Below are 20127 nucleotides of genomic sequence, written 5' to 3' on the forward strand. Positions count from 1 at the left end.
CTCTTGTCTTTCTCCACTAGGGGGCGTGTTTCTTACCTACAAGGAGTCTGGCAAGGACATGGAATAGCTGTGAGGACTGGGCTGGCTGAGCCCCAACTGCAGCCTTGGAGTCAGAACCTGGCATAGGGGAGAAGTGCATCTCCCAGTGTGTGGGCTTCAGTTCACTGACATCCTAGACTTGACTGGGAGCAGGTCATTCTCTCCAAGACTGCTTTCTCCTGGAGCAGAGGGCTGGGAGGGATCTTGGTGTGAAATACACATTGCTGGTGCCTAGTGGAAGCAGGAATAGGGGAAAAAAAAAACCCAGGATGCACAGGCAAAGATGAGACAGAGTTTATTCTCATCACAGGTAATTTCCAGACAGGATGGGAGCCACAGAGAGGCCCCCAGGAGCCCCAAAGGGGGACCCACCTCAGAGGCCTTGCCTGAGGATCCCAAGCCCAGACACTGGGTGAGTGGGGTGGGGTGGAAGACGGGGTGTCCCCCCCACCTCGTGTCCTGACCATGTTTCCCACTTCCATAGGAAGGAAGGGCAGCTCGGCTACATAGTACTATAATATATAGAAGCGCAGGAGCTGGCCGCGGCACCTGGGTGGGGCTGAGGCCCCTGAATTATTGCAGGAGGGAAGGGGCTCAGTGCTGGTGTCTCGCGGGGTGCTGTGCTGGCTGTGGGCAGGGATGGGCAGGGGAGGGGGCCGCCCTTTCCTCTGGGTTGGGGCTCCTTGGGCCCCGCCTCCCCCAGGGTGGGGCTTTCTCACCCGGGGGTGCTTTGTATGTGCTTTGAAGACCATTTTTGCATTGTCAGGAGTGAGGAAAAAAATATTCTGGCATGGTAGAAAAAAAGATATTTACATACCCTGGTGGGCCGTAACAGGGGGTGTCAACCTGTGTGTGGGGGGGATGGGCTTCCCAGGCACCTCCCATCCTAACAGACCATGGCTGGGAGGAAGGGGGCCCGACTCTGGAATCTGGTTGTCATGTGACCTCAGACAAGGCATCCCCTTCTGGGCATCCCCATCTGGTATAGGAAGGGGTGGGATTGGAGATTAGCATCTGCCCCATGCTCCTGTTCCCGGCATGGGCAGGGGTGGCAGGGACGGGCAGTGAGAAGGTGGGAAGAGGCATCACAGCCACGAGCGTGGATGGTCAGGCAGCTCCTCTGAGGGCATCTCACACTCTGCTGTGGCCCTCTATGAAAGGTGGCCAGAGGGACTGGCCAGGAACCCTGTTTTCCTGTTGAGCAGCAGGAGGAGCCAGGCAGAAGCTGCAGGTGGCCCCCCAAATAGGAAGGAGGCCCGGACCTGAGATATAGCCATGGTGGGCTCACCCAGGCTGGACGGTGGGCCTGGTGCTGGTGTGGTTCAGAAGCAGCCTGGGCTCCAGCCTCCAGGCACTGGTGGGAGCAGATGTGAGCCTCTGTCTGGTCCCCAGAGGTACTACTGGAGCCGGGCAGTGTCAGCTCAGATTCCCCGCTCACACTACCACGCCTCCTCACTCATGATGTGTTATCTGTGGTCACACTCACGTGGCTTCTGCCCTAGTGGGTAAGCACACACATGGTAACCTGCACACATCTGTGTCAGGGCCTGACTGGGAACAGGGACATGGTCACACACTGTTTCCACCAGCTGCCAGGACCTTGTGAGAGTCCACCCTTACCATCACCTACATGCATGCATGTACACACAGGTAGGTGAGTGACATCATTGTTGGATTCTTGTGTTGGAGGACCCAGGCTCTAGAAGACACAGGTTCTGTGCCTTCAGAGGGCAGGTGTTCTATCCATTTGGTGCACCAAGGACCTTGTCCCAGGAGCCTGAATCCTGTAACTGTAGGTCCCACGGCAGAGCTCGGGGGCTACCCTGACTGCTGGGTGGCCCTTCGGAGCCCCTGACAGCTGGTATGACCAGGACCAGGTGGCCATGAGTCAGAGGTGCCGGCGGGGCCCCTGAGTGCTGCTCAGCTGGGCCCTCATGGTCTGGATGCTTCCAAGGATCTTCTTCTGGTGGCCCATGAGGGTGATGCCAAGGGCACGCACATCCCTGTGAAGGAAGCGAGGTCCTCTAGTTTGGCCTTAGGAGTCTGGGGGCTGGGAAGAGAGCCCACGGCCCACCCCTGAACTGCATGGAATTGCCTCTGGCCCTGCACCCTCTTACCCGCCCTCACTCACTGAGCATTCATGCGAAGCACCATGCCAAGAGAGGAGTACCCGCCGGCTGCAAAGTGGTCCCGGTACCGGCCCATTCGGATGGAGTCCAACCAATCGCCTACAGTGAGGTCCCCATTGCCACTTCCACCCCCTCGGAGGTCAAAGCAGCTCCTGGAAAAGGCAGGGGGTGGGCACCTGGGAGCAGAGTGAGTAGTCTGTTAGGGCTCCTGCCTTCGCTAGGGACATGGGCACTGGGCACCCTCTCCCTCCATCCCAGCCCTACATAAGGGAGAGGATTTGCAAAACTGGACTCCGGGAGGGCTGCTGTGGGGCTCGGATACCTGCTGACCGTGGCTGTGGCCCTAAGGTTCTCGGGGCTGTGGATCAAGGCATCGAGAACGCTCACGACGTGAGAGAAGCGAGGCCGCTGGGCACGGTCCTTGTGCCAGCAGTCCAGCATGAGCTGGTGCAGCGCCCGTGGGCAGCCCATGGGTGCTGGCAGCCTGTAGCCCTCCTCCACTGAGCTGATGACCTGTGTGGGGCACAGTGCTGGGCTCAGGCTGGCTTCCCTGTTGAGGCCCCACCACTGCACCCCGATCCTGGGCCCCAGACTCACATCCTGGTTGGTCATGTTCCAGTAGGGCCGTTCACCATAGGCCAGCACCTCCCACATGACCACACCGAAACTCCACACATCACTGGCTGAGGAGAAAGTGCGGAAGGCAATGGCCTCGGGCGCTGTCCATCGGATAGGGATCTTCCCTCCCTGGGATGGATATGAAAAGGTTGAGGGACCAGCGGCTGGGCTTGTCCTCCAGCCCAAGGCAGAGTCCTGCCTCCCAGCCCACCAACCAAGAGCTCCTGTTTCAGGGGATCCCCCCCTTCCCTGAGCCACTAGAAAGATAAGCAAGACAAGACTAAAGCACCCTGAAACACAGGGTGTATTCCACAGAACCCATTAGAACGTGACTGGCTGCTCACCAAGCTTTAGAGACAATAGTAAGCCTTGCCTATACCCCCTGCTCACAAGGGGGTGTTGGAAACGCACCGCAGTGGTGTAGGCAGCTTCGGGGTCGTCCTCCAGAGCCCTCGAGAGCCCAAAGTCTGACACCTTGCACACCAGATGGCCATCGACCAGGACATTGCGGGCGGCCAGGTCACGGTGGATGTAGCCCAGGTCTGAGAGGTAGCGCATGCCAGCGCCCACCCCTCTGAGCATGCCCACCAGCTGCACAATGGTGAACTGCCCGTCGTGGGTCTGCAAGGGGACAGAGTGGTGTGGGCTTTGGGGACAGTTCCTGGCTCAGGGCTGGGGAATCTCCCATAATTCCTTAGCGACTGGAGATGAGCCCGCAGTGGGCAAAGTGAAGTTGTCTGGCTGCTTACACCGGCACCTGGAGGTATCTCCTCTGGGGAAACGGAGGCCCAGAAAGGTTACATTCCAGGTGTGAGAGCTCCCAGGGAAGACCCAGCAGTGGGTGCTGGAAATGTAGCCACTCCCTCCAAGCTGGTGGTACAGGTGGCATGGGACAATGTCATCCCTTAGCTTGGGGTAGGGCAGTAAGGGGCCCTTGCAACAGCGGGGCCTTCACAGGGGGGACCAGAAAGCAGTTGGATCACCGGACCCTTAAGATTCCCCTCTCACCCGCCTCTTCCCTACGTGTGTGGGATGCAAGCTTGGGTGGGGTGAGGGGGGCTGCTTACAAACTCTCAACAGCCAGACTGAAGCCCCATGTGCAGACTTCAAGTGAACATACCCCACCTGCGTGGGTGGCAGTGATGGATGTGCACCCTCCCCCTAAGCGGGGACAGACATACCCTGAGGAAGGCATCCAGAGAGCCATTCTCCATGTACTCAGTCACGATCATTGCCAGGCGGCCTGGACAGGGAAGGGGAGATGGAGTCCTGGTGTGTGTGTGTGTGGGGGGGCAGGGCTACTGATCAGGGGCCCCAGGAACATATGCCTCCCCCCCCGGAGGTCGTCAGGACAGTTTTTAGGATCTGACTGGGGTCTTGGGCTCTGAGCACTCCATGGTTATCTAGGGACCTGAGACATCAGGGACAGAGTCAGGATGGCCCAGTAGATAGGTCTGATCCCTCTCTGAGTGGGAGTGTCCCACAAGGGAAGCTGCCCTCGTCTGGCACCTACCACGGGTGACAACACCCTCGAGGCGGATGATGTTAGGGTGGTCAAACTGGCCCATGATGGCTGCCTCGCTCAAGAAGTCTTGTCGCTGTCTCTCTGTGTAGCCAGCTTTGAGGGCCTTGATGGCCACAGGCAGGTCCCGCTGGCCTGGCACCTGCAGCCTCCCATAGCATACTTCTCCGGACTCCCCTGTGGGGCCCAGAAGGAGCGGGCAGCAGTGGTACTGAGCTCCCCCTCAGGCCCACTCTTTCCAAGCCTCCAGCACCAGGTGCTCCAGGGTCCCCATTCCCTACCCCTCTGGCCACGGGTCCCCTTCCCACACCACCCCTCCCTCCCAGCCTCTGGGGCTCACCCGAGCCTATGATCTTCTCAATATGGATCCTGGATGCCTCGATCTCTCGGGTGAAGCTGCGACCTGCCCGACCTGGCTCCTCATAGGTGTGGGGCTCTGCACCGAATTGGGGTTCTGGGAACTTCCCCGGGGGGTGATTCAGGGGTAAGAAGACAGGTGGAGGTGCTGAGGAGTCAAGGAGAAGGGTCCTCAGTGGGGACAGGAGGAAGTTCCCTCTCCCAATATTTCCTAGGGGGAATAGGGTGTCTCTGGGAATCCCCAGATACAGTACCAGACAGCAGGGCCCCCCACAATGCTTACCCACGGGCGTAAGTGGGAAGTCTATGGCACGGTTCTGTGTTCTGGGTCTCTGGTTAATTCTGACGTGTCTGCTCTTCTCTGTACTCCCCCTGCCCTGCACACCTTGAGTCTCTGTGACCTTAAAATTGCTCTTAGGGTGGTAATGCCCTTAAGAAAGAGTTCACAAGTGCCAGCTTTGCCTGAAGGTGGGTCACTAGAAGATGGCTAAGGATTCTGAGGCTGCATTGAACTTAGGGGGAATGGGAGGTTCCCCCAGATCTCCCCTGCTTCCTGCAATCCACAGGATCCTGAAAAGCTCTCTGTAGCAGGGGCTCTCGTCCATGACAGCACAAACCCCCACCAGAGAAGTCACACATGAACCATGTATGTTTGGACATGGCTGGGCCTTGCCCTGTCTGTCCAAAGAGCCTTTAGCATCCTCCAGAAGGCTGTCATCCGGCAAGGTGGGGGTGGTCTCTGTAACAGCTAGCCTTAGCCTATGGGCTCTGCCTGGCCTTTCCTATAGACACCTGGTCCTACCAGCCCTGCCCTGGGTCCTGCTGAGGCTAGGCTGAGCACTCACCCTGCCCATTCTGGTAATGCATCTTCTCTTCATCCGAGTCCTGGAATGCCTTGCTGTAGCCACAGTGCCTGCATGGGGGTGAAAGTGGAGGCCAGTCAACACTCTGCTGGAGCCGGGCCAGCCTAGACCCAAGTCAGAAAGTAAATTAGGGTGCCCCTCTCCCAGCAGGTTGGCTCTTGTCCCTCAGCAAGCCTTCGGGGGTCCTTGTTTTGGGTGTTCACAGCTTAGCCCATGGGGAAAGCCCCCAAACAGTTATAATCTACAAAATGTCCCCAGAGCAGCTGATCTTCACACAGGTCATACTTGCTGAGGAGTGGGTTCTCAGGCTTTTCTGGACCACCCTAGCAGATCCCTTTTTTCCTGGCCTGGGGGTGGCTGGGCATGGCGAGGTTGTAGTTGGTTGTGGCTGAGGTTGGCTGGGCATGCTTAGGCATGGCTGGGGTGGGGCTGAGGTTGGCTGGGCATGGCTGGGTTCTGTCTGGGGTGGGGCTGAGGTTGGCTGGGCATGGCTGGGTTCTGGCTAGGGTGGGGCAGAGGTTGGCTGGGCATGGCTGGGTTCTGGCTGGGGTGGGGCAGAGGTTGGCTGGGCATGGCTGGGTTCTGGCTGGGGTGGGGCTGAGGTTGGCTGGGCATGGCTGGGTTCTGGCTGGGGTGGGACAGAGGGGTGCCTACCTCTTCTTGCAGATTAGAAGTAAGAGGAGCACCACCAGACCCGTGATGAGTGTCAGGCAGATCCAGACGATGGTCCGAGTGTCATAGCGGGGCCCTGCAGGAAGGCCTGTCCCTTTGCAGCCAGCAGGCAGCTCTGTGCCCACCCCACCCTGCACTAGGCTTCCCTTAGGGTCCCTGCAGCTGGACTGTCTGGCTTCCCACTGTGCAGGCGGTGCATGCTGGGGACAGTTACTCGCTCTCTGTGACCCAAACATTTAGGAGAGCTGAAAACCACCCATGCTGCCTCTCAGTCACACAGCACCAGGAATGGATGGAGAGATGTGAGTGCTGGCCTCAGGGGACCCTCTTCTCAGCCCTGTAAGACAGGGGCCGGCACTGTCTGCAGCCTACCCGAGGCTCCGAGAGCTCTTACTGGAGGCCACACAATAAACGGAATGGAAAGGGCACGATTGCCACCTTCGGTCTCAAAGAGACCTATAAACACATCGGGGCTTGTGCAAACCTTTAACTGCTGGGCCCTCTTCTCGGGGTCTCTGATTCAGGGCAACAGGCCTGGGGACTAGTATTTCCAACAAGGCCCCTAGTGATGTGGATGCTGTGGGTCCCAGAGTACACACAGGGAAGCTTCTACGGGCTGTGGAGAGCATGAGCTTCTGAAAGATGTCCCTGGGACACCCATCAGGTCATCTGGAAAAGGCCTCACTCAGGCTCAGGAGAGGTCCTGTAGGTGAGGGGACTGAGCTTCCCTTCCTGCCTGTAAAGATGCAGCCCCACTGGGTTGGATAATGAGAACAGGGGTCTTGTGGGCCCAGCCTGGTATGGCCACAGGCTTCCCTCTGCTCACCCTCCTCCTCCTGGTCTCACCAGTGGGGCTCCCTGCCCCTCCCGCTCCTTGCACTCACGGGGTTTCCCCGTCTCCACCTCCATGGCCTGGCTGAAGCGGCCACAGCCTGCCGAGGTTCGGGCTCGGACCTGGAACACGTAGCGCGTGCCTGGTTTGAGTCCTGACACAGTAGCCTGGGTGGTGACAGCCTTGAGGGTGGAGTAGCTTTGCATCTCCTTGTCCTGCCCGAAAGAGACGAGGGCAGTGAGGCCACGGGGCTCTGAGGCCCTCCTTGCTGCCCATAGCCTCCCGTTGGCTCCTCGCCCACCCACCTCCAGCAACCTTCTCACACCTTCTCGTAGTACTTGATCTCGTACTCCAGGATGATGCCGTTGGGCTGTTCTGGCTCCTGCCACAGCAGCGACACACTGGTCTGCCCCGTCCGCTCCTGCCGGATCACCACCACCTGGGACGGGGCTGGGGCGGCAGCTACCCGTCAGGCCCAGCATGGGCCATGCCTAGGCCTCTGCCCGGCCTTGCCCAAGCCCCTCTGGGACCCCAGGCTCAGCTTGTTGACCTTCCTGCTTCTACACCAGGACCATCAGCAGCCCCATACCCTGGAGAGGCACTGGCTGCCTCCTGGGTCACTCCTTGGGGCCAGCTTAACAGCACAGCCTGGCTCTTGGGCTGGGATGTGGAGCTGGCTACATCTAGACAGGCCTGCTTGCCCTCAGAGCCTCCACCATGAGTGGAGATCTGGGTGCAGCAGGGCATGCCTCGGGTATGCCTGAGGAAGGACCTTGGGGTGGAGTCTCGGCTGGGGTAGTACGGGACAGTGAGGGGCAGGAGCTGAGAATGCCTGTCTGCATTCAGGGGTTCTTTGGTCACAGGAGGTGCCCTGCTTCCTAACCCTGGCTTTATCTTCAGGTACTCTGTGCTCTCCTGAGTCTGCTTGAAGGTCACACATAGCTACAGACAAGGCCAAACAATGAAATTAGCTGGGCATGGTGGCTCCCACCTATAATCCCAGGGTGGAGACCAGAAATCAACATGAATTCAAGGCCAGCCTGGACTGCAGAGGGAGACCCTGCCTGGCTAATTCTTCCTTGTCTAGGTGTCCTGTTGCTCCAGCATGCCTGGGAGCTCTTTGAAGGCAGGGGCTGCATACAGTTGGTGCCCAATAGGTGCTGCTGCTGCTAGAGACTCTGACGTGAAACGTCAAGAAGCCCCTGTGGAAGGACCTGAAACAGGGGAGTCAGATGTGGGAGCTCACAGCTCTGCGGTGGCTCTCTTTCTCACTAGCCAGGAACATCTAAGTCACTTATGGCTGTCCCTTCAGCTGCTCTAAGGAGACCAGGGCTGGCAGGCAGATGGGCAGGGGTACAGGACAAGGAGAGGCACCTGCTGCATGTGGCCATGGTGCCAAGGTGGGGAAAAGACTGGCACGTGCAGTTGAGGTCGCTCCGCAAGGAGCCTTGTGGGAGAGAAGGCCGGTCCACAGGGACGGTGCATGAGACCCGTGGTGGGTGGAGTAGGGTAGCAATGTATCTCTTTCTAATGTGGGTGCTGTTCACATGCTGCTGGGTTCTCTGCTCTTCTGTCCGTCCGTCCCGTCCCCCCCCCCCCCGCCCCCGGTACAGCCAGCCACCTGCCTTCCTGCTCCTGCAGACAGGTGACGGAGCAGGGCTATGAACCCAGGCATGGGGCTGGTCCTGAATACTGCTGGACAAGAGGGTGGGAAGATGCGGGGAATCAGGTGTGTCCTGCATAGATGTCACTGGACCACTGGAGAGACGGGAATGCTGGACTCCCCAGAAGGCTGCTCATTTGGGTCCCGACCTCTGCTTTCTATGTGGGGACAGCGGGGTTCTGAACCATGCCTATGTGTGCTAACGGTAGGGAGGGGCTGAGGGTCCTGGGAATGTTCTAGGGTGACTATTCATAGAAAGCTGCCCCTGGCTGCTCTGAGGACCAGGCTGCCACCTGACAGGCAGGACCGCCCTACCCCCCCCCGCCAGAGTTTGGGAAGAAAGAACCGCCAGGGGCTGGACTCAGTCCAAATGACCAGAGGTAAGTGAATGGCCATGATCCCAAAATGGCCAACCCCACCTGGCTCTGGAAATAGGCACCAAAGTGATGACATCTAGGACTGGGGGTGTGGTTTTGTTGGTAGGGTGTTTGCCTGGCATGCATGAAGCACTGGGTTCGATACTCAGCCCTGCACAAACTGGGAGTGGTGGAACACATCTGTCATCGCAGCGCTGGGGAGGCTAATGCAGCAGGGCTGGTGTGGGTTCAAGGCCAGCTTGGGCCAGCGTGAGACTCAGCTGCCAGCTGATGGACTGGACACTCTCCCTTCTCTCTACGCCTCCACGATAGGGAAGGCAGTACTATTACATCCACTGCACAAGAGAGAAAGTAGAGATACAGGCAGGGGAAGTTCTAGAGTCCAGGCTCATGACCCACAACAGAAGACTGCCTCTGTGCTTTCTGGGGTACATCCATCCACTGGATGAGTTCCGCTTTCCTACAGGCAAAAAGGTCCCCCACTCAGGTCCTGGTGGGAAGGGAAGAGCCAAGCGAGACAATGGCTCAGGAGGGAACGGGGACCCCCAGGGCTGCTCCGCCTACCTGCCTGGTTCGTGGTGATGTTGACCACAGCGGCGCTGCGGGGCTCGGGGCTCAGGTTGGACACGCCGTTGACAGCCTCAATCCAGAAGGAGTAGTTCATGTGGGCCAGCAGGTTGGCCACCAGCAGGCTGGCCTGTGCCAGGCTTGTCTGCTGCGGGACGAAGCGGGTTCCGCTCCCACAAGCCTCACAGTGACTCAGGGCCCAGGGGCAGCGCCGGCACACTGCGTTGTAGGTGATGTCACTGCGGCCGCCTGGGTCCAGGGGAGGGGCCCACTCCAAGGTCACAGATGTTCCATTCACACTGGAGATCAGGTTGACCGGTGCTGAGGGTGGCCCTGAGGGCGGAGAGTAACAAACTGGGATGGCCCTGGCCCAGGATCCCCATTATATCTGGCTGGGCCTCTAAACTAAGAAGTCACATCTACTCCACCCTCTCCAGAAGCTCCCAGGGCAAAGGCTGTGTCAGCATCTGAGGCAGGAGTCTGAGTTTCCATGCCACAGGGCCAGTGTGTGTTCCTACAATTCCCTCCTACAGCTGGAGGGATGCTGCCAGTCCTGGGGTGCCCACAGCAGTCACACTATATGTAAACTCTCTGGTCATGTCCACCCGCCTCCATCTCTGCATTCTGGTGCTAATAAAAATGCCACCGGGCACTCTCTGTGGCACAAGAAGCCTGCTGTGTATCCACCAGGCTGTGGGGTACTATGCATCCCTGCCTCACCCCTGGAATGCAGGCCCAGGCTGGGCAGCACACACTCAGAAGAGAGGGGATTGCGGCCCCTTACTTAGGCTGATTGTGGGGCTGGATAGAAGTGTCCTGGGGGTTGAGCTGGGAGGGCACAGGGCAGGTAGAGGACGGCAGGGCTCGGAATTCCAGGCTGGAAATCTTGGCCTTGAGAGACCAGAAGCACACATTCTCAGAACCCTCCTTGAAGGGTTCTTAGGGCTCTCGAAGAATGCAAAGAAGAATTTCCAAGCCAAAGGTAGAAGATAACAAAAGCCCTGACTTATGGACTTAGGGCAGCTGGCAGCTTTGGGAAGAAGCCAGAGTCTAGCCAGATGTGGGCACCTGCCTGGGACTAAGAGCTGGGCTTCCCCTCAGCTGAGGAGGAATCGGATCCTTCCCCTACACACACCTGCCCCATCAGGTCCCACATCAAGATAATGCTCAAGCTTGGGCAAGAACCACTGAGGAGGGCTGGCTGGCACGTGTATGTGTGGCACCCATGGGTGTGAGCACATTCAAGCCCTGACCTGCCTGTGCAGGGAGCCTGGGGCTAGGTGGTGATGAGAGGGGCAAGGGAGGAGGATCTAGGGGTAGATTTAAGGCAAACTCATTCAAGACCCTCTGCAGCAGGGCGTGAGCAAGGGTGGTGAGTGCTGAGCCCCAGGCCAGTGGAGGTTGAGGGCCAGGGCTGAGAAGCAACATCAGTGCCAGTACAGTCCTGCGTCCTTCACAGTCTCCTTGGGTACACAGGGCACATGTGCACAGAACCACACACACCCTCTCCAGGCACAAGACACACCTGTTCAAATCAGGAATCCTCTCACAGTCTCCTTGGGTACACAGGGCACATGTGCACAGAACCACACACACCCTCTCCAGGCACAAGACACACCTGTTCAAATTCAGGAATCCTCTCACAGTCTCCTTGGGTACACAGGGCACATGCACACAGAACCACACACACCCTCTCCAGGCACAAGACACACCTGTTCAAATTCAGGAATCCTCTCACAGTCCCCTTGGGTACACAGGGCACATGCACACAGAACCACACACACCCTCTCCAGGCACAAGACACACTTGTTCAAATTCAGGAATCCTCTCACAGTCCCTTGGGTACACAGGGCACATGCACACAGAACCACACACACCCTCTCCAGGCACAAGACACACCTGTTCAAATTCAGGAATCCTTTCAACTGTCCCGTGTCTCACACACACCCCTGAGAATCTGCCATACACATGAGTACAAATGCATTCTGCACACTCACAGTCAGGCATGCAGACATTATCCGTGGATCTGCCAAGACACACACACACACACACACACACACACACACACACACAGCTTCCAGCATTCAGCAGTTCCTGCTGGCCTGTCTAGGTTGGGGTTGGGGTGGGAGTGCTGTTCCGGCTCCCACCCTCACCTCACACTGAGCACAAGGCTTGCCTACGCAGCCCTGGGACACTGACATCACGGCCAAGTCTGATGACCAAAGCCACCTTGCTCCAGGAAAGCAGGAGCCCTGGTTGAATGTTCCTTTAGGAGAGAAAGACTGAGGGAAGGGACAGAAAGAGGTACTTGGGGGTCCCTGAAGAGACGGCAGGGGACCACAAGACTCCAGGAGATCAAGCTTGATGCTGCAGTAAAAGCCGATCCTTCCCCTACACACCAACCCACCCTTATTTCCACAGACACCTGGCTCCTGTGCCCTGGGGGTCCTGCCAGGAGAGCTGCTGGGCAGTACTCACGGGTGCAGGCTGCTGATGGTGGGTCCAAGGCCGCACGGTAGTAGCTGAGGTCACAGCGGCAGGTCTGGGCTGCCGGGGCCGCAGAGTGGCTGTGGGGGGGACATCGAGCACACAGCTGGTCCCCCGGGGCTGACTTGTAGAAGCCCAGCTCACAGGCTGTGGAGATAGGACAGCTATAAGCAAGCCCAGCTCACAGGCTGTGGAAGATGGACAGCTATAGGCAAGTCGGGGCCCACCAGAGGGGGCCCCTGAGCTTCCCAGGATGTGTGTTGGGGGCCCTGGAGGGACAAGCTTCTAGCCTGTGACACGATGCTGCTATACCCACCAACAAATGGGGGACAGCGTGTAGAGAGGGCATTTGACTTCCACAAGGTCCCCCGGAGCTGAGCTAGGACCTTGATAGGCGTTCCGACGTCGAAGCGGACACCCCAAAGCTCCACCCCCAAGCTTCTCAAATCACCCACCCTCTTGGCCTCAGAGTCTGACAGGGCCCGAGCAGCTGAGAATCCAAGGTAGGGTTGCGAAAGCCATGGCTTGTGTGATCTGCGTGGCCTAAAAGAGGGGGGGTGTGTGGGTGCCTAAGGAAAGACCCACGCATGACCTGTCCCAAGGCTGGACAAGCAGGGACCCTCGCCCATTAAGGCCAGCTTCTGGCTGGAGCACAAACCCCAAGGGGGCAAAGTCTGTGGCTGGGGTCCGACACCTCATGCTTCATAAGTTCCCGAGTACACCTCACTCCAAGACCCGTGGCCATGTCACCTCTGCTGACTCCAAGGCCTGTCGCCATGTCACCTCTGCTGACTCCAAGGCCCGTGGCCATGTCACCTCTGCTGACTCCAAGGCCTGTCGCCATGTCACCTCTGCTGACTCCAAGGCCCGTGGCCATGTCACCTCTGCTGACTCCAAGGCCCGTGGCCATGTCACCTCTGCTGACTCCAAGGCCCGTGGCCATGTCACCTCTGCTGACTCCAAGGCCCGTGGCCATGTCACCTCTGCTGACTCCAAGGCCCGTGGCCATGTCACCTCTGCTGTCTCCAAGGCCCGTGGCCATGTCACCTCTGCTGTCTCACCCTTTCTCCTGCCGAACCTGCCACCTGTTCTACCTCATCTGAGTGACAGTGGCAGCCTCCAGCTGGGCCTCTGGTCCACCTGCCCTCTCAGTCAGCTGCTGGCCAGATGGCTTAGGAGCAGGATCCTGGACCAGGGGACCCTGACAGGAACTGAGCTACCCAGCCCGCTTTCTGGGGCCACCATGTTGGGGAAGGAGACATAAGGCAAACATGATATAAATCATCCTCAGGAGGGCAAGGGAGTCATGCAGGGCAGTGGCAGAAGCCCCCTCCATGTCTGAAGGGTAAGAACATGTCAGACAGGCAGACAGGTTCAGGAATCCCCGCCAGCCCCCTCAGCCCCTTGGAGTTCCAAATAAAAACCTTCTCTGCCAATGTCAGCCACCCATCCTCACGCCAGACTGAATGGGCCGTTCCTCACATGCTGCTGGCCTCAGGGCCTTTGCACATACTAGGCTTTCTTCCCAGGGGGCCTTTTCTCTCCTATCCGTGTGCTGAACTTTCTTTCCGGATCCATTCCAACCGGTCCTCAGTGACAGCATTGCTGTCCCTCTCCAGGGAACACACTGTGCCTGTCCCAGTCCGTCACTCCTCCTGGATTGGGAGGGCCTCACGGTGTGTGTGTGGGGGGCAGATCCTTAGGAGGTAAGGATCGATTTGCTTGCGTGAACCCTTCTGGAAGGTCAGGCAGACCCAGTGCCACGCAGCCGCTCCCGGCTCTGTCCTGGCAGAAGTCCCTCCACCACAGCGACAGCCGCAGGCTCCCCGGATTCTCTCCACACTAAATCCCACCCTGGAAAAGCCAGTGCCCCAGAGAAGTTTTATTTAAGAATGCCATTTCAGAGCACGGTGCCTGTGGATGCCGATCGGATCTCTTTATTATGCCTGCTAAAGCCAAGTAAATTCTAAAATTCTGCAGACTCGTGAGAAAGTGGGAGGCAGCGGAAAGATCAACTCCAGAGTGGCTTCGGGGCACAGGACTGCAGCCGCGGACCGGGCTCAATGCTGTCCGGTGATGCGACAATATGCCCACGCTTCGAGGAACCTGCCCCGTTCTAAGGGACCCCAAGCAGATTCGGGCTTGATTCCATTTGGGCTCAGGGTACAGGGACCTGTCTTGGGGTGCAGCCTGGACACAGGCTCCTTCCAAGGTGGGGAGCTAGCAGGGCAGCCCTGTTAGCAGGGAGCTTGGCACCTCCATGCTGGATCTGGGGTCTAGCAACAGTGCCCTCACCATGGTGGGCAGACCCCTGTGGTTCCTCCTTCACCCACCCCTCAATCCCCTGCGCCCCCCCCCCACTACAAACTAGATCAGAGGAGCTGGCTCAGCCCAGTGAGCCTTTGGAGCAACAAGGGACAGATAAGTAGTTCTTAGGGACATCTTGATGTGGCCCGGCATGAAGGGAGTACGATGTGACAGCCATCTCTGGAAGTCTTGGCTGTCAACAGTTCACAGCAGGTAAGGGTGGGCACTGGGGACTGACTAAGTCTCTTTCGGGCTTAATGCCACAGTTGGGCTAAGGGACACAGGGAACATCGCTGGGCCCCAGTTTCCTCATCTGTAAAGCGGGGACAGGGCTGCAGTGACGGTCACATGAGCATCAGGATCTGGTAGCACCCGGCACCGGTTGCTCTAACTAGATGCAATCGGCAATTGCAGCACAACTGTTTTGCCTGCATGTGTGAGCCTGTGTGCCTGGGTCGGTGCGCACTGTGGGGATAGAACCCAGGGCCGTGCCCAGGCTCGGCAAGCGCTCTGCTCTCTGACTGCATCGCACCCCAGCCCACAGGACCCGTTGGCAGAAGAGGGAACAGCTCAGAGAGCCGCAGCCCTCAGCCCCAGATTCTCAGCCCGGGGGTGGTGCAAAGCCAATCAGGGACCTTCCAGCCGGCCCCTAACTGGCTCTCCTCACAGCCCTAAGCTTAGAGGTGGCTGCGGCTTCCTTAACCACTAAGCCATCTCTCCAGGCTGGCTGTCTTCCGATAGCTAGTCGGCAGTTCCTTCCTGCTCCACTAATACCCAATAAGGCTATCACGTGTCAAGGCCAGATTAATCCACGCCTTGAAAATAAAATCATCTTTAATAAGAATACTAATCACCAGGCCTCAGGGAGCCCTGGATCCTGGAGGCTGGGCGAGGAATTAGTGGCTGGGACAGATGGAGACGCTCCAGGCTGGGGCCTGGTCCTGCCCCGTGACCCAGGGGGCTTCCGGAGTGGTCGAGGGCTGGAGCTTCAGGCTGTGGGCCAGGAGAGGCCGCTGCCCCGCCGAGGGCACCTTGCCCAGGCTGCCTGTCAGGCTGGCAGCTGCCCACAGCCTCAGCCACCTCTCTGCTCCCCCTGCACGGAGCCTGAGATTTGACAAATAAGGTGGCCGCCCGTGGCCGACCAAAGGAAATTAATTCTAAATCAGATTTTAAACACAGGCAGGAAGGCAAAAGAGCTCGTCGTCGTCCCCGCTCCCCTCCGAATGAGCCTCTGATATTTATAGAAAGATGATTAGGGCCCCCGAGGGTGATTTACATCCGCATCCAGGTGACAGGAAGGACAGCAACTAGGCTTTGGACTCTCCCTGCCACGCAGAGGGTGGGGGTGATGCTCCCAGGCCCTGGAGGAGTTGGGGGAGGGGAGGAGTGCAGGTGGGCGACTGAGGAGGTCACCGGGTCACTAAGAGGCAGCTTCCTGCTCGGGGGATCCTGGAGACTGGAGATCTACCTGCCCGTCCTTGCTGTGTGTCCCTGGGCCAGTAACTTTACCTCTCTGGACCTCTGTCTCTCAGTGGTAAACTGGACCAGCTTTACATGGCTCTGACTTTTTCCCCATGAATTTCTGACGACCGAAAGAAATTTCATTTAGGCACCCGAGGAGCCTGGTGACAGAGCAGAGTTTACAGTCTCCAGAGAGAGACCCAGGCAAGGCTGCCGGCCTGGCTCCCTCTGTGAAGGTCTCAGTTCGGAACCCACGTGGCTCCTTCCAGATGTGGGGACACAGACAGCCACAGATGCCCCCAGCAGGGCTGGGGAATGTCCCTCCACGTGGGACTCAAACCCTGCAGTCTGTCCCTCTCACTGCCTGCAGTGCACTGCGAACTGATATTTTTTATAAAACCTGTAATTATCTTGCAACTAGCATAATTATGTTGCATTATGATTTAAATGTAAAACTCAAAACACACTGCAGTTCCCTAACCCTGCCCTGAGTGTCTTTGTTATTTTTTATTAATGGGCTGGCAGCAGCAGGCAGTAAGCTTGGCCTTGGCCTCCCAGTCTCCGAGGAATTCTCACCCAGAGCCCTGCCCTGCCCTGGTTCCCACCTCTGCCAAACAAGGGGACTTCCTAGTCTTTCCACAGGCCGGCGTGTCTTGGTGCACGTGGGACTGGCTGGCTTCCCGCAGAGCCTGCTGCCATACAGAGCTGGGAGCCAAGGCAGCCCTGAGCAGGCGCCACCAGCCAGTCTGCCTGGAACTTTCTAAGGGTGGGGCCTCTGGCCCAGACCTCCATGCCCCTGAGCACACAGGTGCTCAACAGAATAGCGGACCGAAGGGAATTTATTAAAGTCTCCAAACACTGGAAAAGGTGCCACAGAGACACTGTGCTCTCCTGGTCTGCAGGAGGTATCTCCATACAGAGGAAGAGCCCTCCCTGGACCCTCCGTAGCCAAAACCAAAGTTCTCCATAGCCAGGCTCGTCTGTGCTCTGATGGCAGAGGAACCATGTGTCCAGCCCCTAGGGGATCCAAGAAGGGCAGAGGGAAACCAGGCCGAACCCCACACCAGCTGGTGCCCCAGCTGGTGCCCACGGAACTCCCCTAGGCATGTTCTCAGCATGCCAGGCTGTAGGGTCCCACATGGATCCACAGACTACAATGTGCGCACATGCACATGCACACGCACACACACGCATGCACACATGTAGCACAGTGCCTAGGGGTCCCTTGTCAATTGTGCCTGGTTTTGGTACTGCCAGGTGATCAGCCGTCCCCAATGGGACTTTGCAAGCTCCCCAAAACAGACGGCCTGAGTCTGGAACCATGTGACCAGTCCGGTCCAGCCTGTCCTCCTTGGGTGGCCCCGTCGGCATGTCTTTGCAATGTCCCCTCCCTATGCCTGTTCACTCAGAACGCTGGTTCTGCCTCCATCCACTCCACACTTTGGAAGGCTGGTGACTGTCAGCTTAGAGTCTGGTGCCAGCGTCCAAGTCCTAGCTTCGCTACTGCCCCGCTGTGCGACCTGGGGCAAGCAGCTTCCCCTCTCTGTTCCTCCTCAAAACCAGGACAATAATAGCCCTTGCTTCACAGGGGGGTGATGGGGACTGAGTCGGTTAATACACGGGAAGCCCCTAGAACGATGGCCGCATGGGTTAGCACACAGGGTTATTTCCTACCCTAGGGACGTGCCCGGTAGCACACCCGATCCTTCGACGACGTCCACAGGACAGGCCACCTGCCTGTTCTCCAGCCCCCAGATGCCCTGTGCATCTGCTGACAGGGAGCCAGATGGCTGGTGAGGATGCCTTGTACACCAGCAGCCCTGCGCACACAGAGCCACCTGCCACCCACCCGGCCAGCCGGCCTGGAGTCGCACTCACCCATACAGGCATCTCGCCGCTCCTCGTAACCAGCACTGCACACGCACTTGCCGATGGGTACCAGCCACTCGCCCTCAGCACTGCAGTACATCTTGGGTGTGTCACGCTCCTCCGAGTGCCGCACACACTGGCCTCGCACCTCTACCAGCGAGGACGAGTCGGCCCCGGTCACCGCCTCCGAGAAGGCCGCCAGGTTGCGGACCATGGCGGGGCACTTCTTGTAGTAGATGCGGAGTGAGAGGATGGCGAGGCAGGCGCCTATGTCCTGGAAGGCCAAGTAGAAGCCACGCTTGCTGAGTGGGCCCACACCACGCACCTCCGTGTTCAGTTTCAGCCTCCGCACACCCAGGTCAGCGCCCGTGAAGCTCTCGTCAGCTGCGATGGTGTCAATCTTGAGGAACTGGCTCTCCTGCGTGCTGGCGCCCAGGTCCCGGTCAGACTCCAGGTAGTGAAGGTTGAAGGTCTCCTTGCAGGTGCCCAGCACACCGGGAATGCTGTTGCAGTCACGCAGCGTGAACTTGATCTCAGCGTAGACGCGCCGGGCGCCATCGCGGGGCACCCAGCTTGTGCGCAGCCAGTTGTTCTGGTTGGGGCTCATGACGTTGCACACTTGGTACGTATGGATGGGCCGGAAGGACTCATCCACTTCATTGATGGAGTCCCACTGTGGCAAAGAGAACACAGTCTGCTAAGGCAGAGGCCGCGCCTGGTCCTCTCCTGCCAACCCCTGCGTAGGTTCCAGAAAAAAACACAGGAGAGAACTTCCCCTCTGGGCAGGCAGTCACTACTGCCCAAGGCCAGGCACCTGCAAATGAACCCTCAAGTTACACCCGTGGAAGTGTGATTGCTTTACAGATATGGGGAGGAGCCAGATGTGTGCCACCAAGGGATAAGGCTGGCCGGAGCCAGGGCCCACCTCTGCCTGTCTGCCGCCCAGGCTCTGACTACTGTTTCTATATGGCTCTTCCCTTCTTCCCCGAGGGTGACGGGGTCTTGCTTGGAGAATTTCCCATTGAGCTACTAAAGCGACCCATCCAGCATAAGAAGCAGTAGCCCTGGGTTGTACCCCACCTCAAATCTCTCTCTCTCCAGCCCCCTCTCCTTTGTGGACTAGTCACTCTTCCCTGCTGCTTCTTGGTTTGTGGTTTGTTTGAGATAGGGTCTCTTGTAGCTCAGGCTGGCCTCAAACTCACTTGGTAGTCAGAAGCAATCCTGAACTCCTGGTTCTCCTGCCCGTATCCTCTGAGTGCCGGGATTATAGACCTGCCTGGTTGGTGGAGCTGCTGGGGATGGGACTCAGGGCTATGTGTGTGCTCGGCATGCAAGCTACAGAATGAGGTTCTGCGCCACTGTTCTTGGCTTGGGACCCTAGGGCTGGCCTGGACCCCACTCAGGCCAGAACAAAGCTGAGGGAAAGGTAAGCAGAACAAGGCGCAGGGGAAGGTAAGCGGTACTGCTTCCGTCTGGCCCTAGTAGGGCGAGGGAAACAGAGATAAACCAAATACCCCACAGAGCTGAAAGAAAGGCAGCCGGGAAGCAGGGGAAATCTGCCAACCATATATCAGACGAGACATTAATATCCATAACAAATAAAGAAATATGGCTCACCAACAGAAAACTAACAGTCCAATTAAAAAGGGAGTGAAGGACTTGAAAAGGCATTTTTTTTTTCTAAAGAAGATACACAGACGGCTAAACAGCACAAGAAAAGACACTCAGCATCGCTAACCACTGGGGAAATCCCGATCAAACCCACAGTGAGAGCCCACGACACATCCGTTAGATATTTAAACAGAAAAGAGGTGCCAGCGAGGGCATGGGAATGCAGGAGCCGGTTACATTGCTGAACTGTGCAGCAGACCGTGCAGCGAGGGCCTCGAAAACCGGAATCACACAAGGTAGCAGTTCGAAGTGTACATCGTCTTGATGAGATACCTGTATATCCACGCTCACGACGCGGATGGGCAGCTGGGTAGGGTATGCTGCTAAATGTGGTACAATGCTTGCCTAGCATGCAGCATCCCCTGGGTCTGATCCCCAGCACCGAAAACACATGAAAATCTTAAGTAGCTGAAAAAAATGTAAACAACCTATCTGCCTATCAACAGATAAATGGACAGAAAAAACAGCACAGGCAGACAGTGGACTATTACTGCTCAGTCTTAAAAAGGAATGGGAGTCTGATAACCATGCTAGGACATAGGTTTGTGCATGTGTGTGTGTGGGGGGGGTGCGCGCACACTTGTATGTGTGTGGAGGTACTCACCCATGTGCACAGAGAGAGATCAGAATATGCTGAGTGAGCTGGGTGTGGTGGCACATGCCTTTATTCCCAACACTAGGGAGGCAGAGGCA

The 20127-nt window shown here is 57.9% G+C and overlaps 1 protein-coding gene across 1 annotated transcript in view; it reads right to left on the reverse strand.

The window, feature by feature from the left end:
- Positions 1–317: 317 nt before the first annotated feature.
- Epha8 (EPH receptor A8) overlaps positions 318–20127 on the reverse strand; it is a 29191-nt gene continuing 9381 nt past the window's right edge. Inside the window, exons 3-17 of the mRNA XM_028875395.2 lie at positions 17773–18436; positions 12118–12273; positions 9637–9972; positions 7358–7482; positions 7085–7247; positions 6183–6276; positions 5511–5578; positions 4649–4813; positions 4300–4485; positions 3968–4029; positions 3198–3407; positions 2766–2915; positions 2491–2681; positions 2171–2344; positions 318–2042 (exon numbers count right to left, since the gene is read on the reverse strand). Coding sequence (XP_028731228.1) covers positions 1928–2042; positions 2171–2344; positions 2491–2681; positions 2766–2915; positions 3198–3407; positions 3968–4029; positions 4300–4485; positions 4649–4813; positions 5511–5578; positions 6183–6276; positions 7085–7247; positions 7358–7482; positions 9637–9972; positions 12118–12273; positions 17773–18436 — 2859 coding nt within the window. The 3' untranslated portion in view covers positions 318–1927. The remainder of the gene's footprint in view (positions 2043–2170; positions 2345–2490; positions 2682–2765; positions 2916–3197; positions 3408–3967; positions 4030–4299; positions 4486–4648; positions 4814–5510; positions 5579–6182; positions 6277–7084; positions 7248–7357; positions 7483–9636; positions 9973–12117; positions 12274–17772; positions 18437–20127) is intronic.

This window comes from Peromyscus leucopus, chromosome 2 (assembly GCF_004664715.2).
Source record: "Peromyscus leucopus breed LL Stock chromosome 2, UCI_PerLeu_2.1, whole genome shotgun sequence".
NCBI lineage: Eukaryota > Metazoa > Chordata > Mammalia > Rodentia > Cricetidae > Peromyscus > Peromyscus leucopus.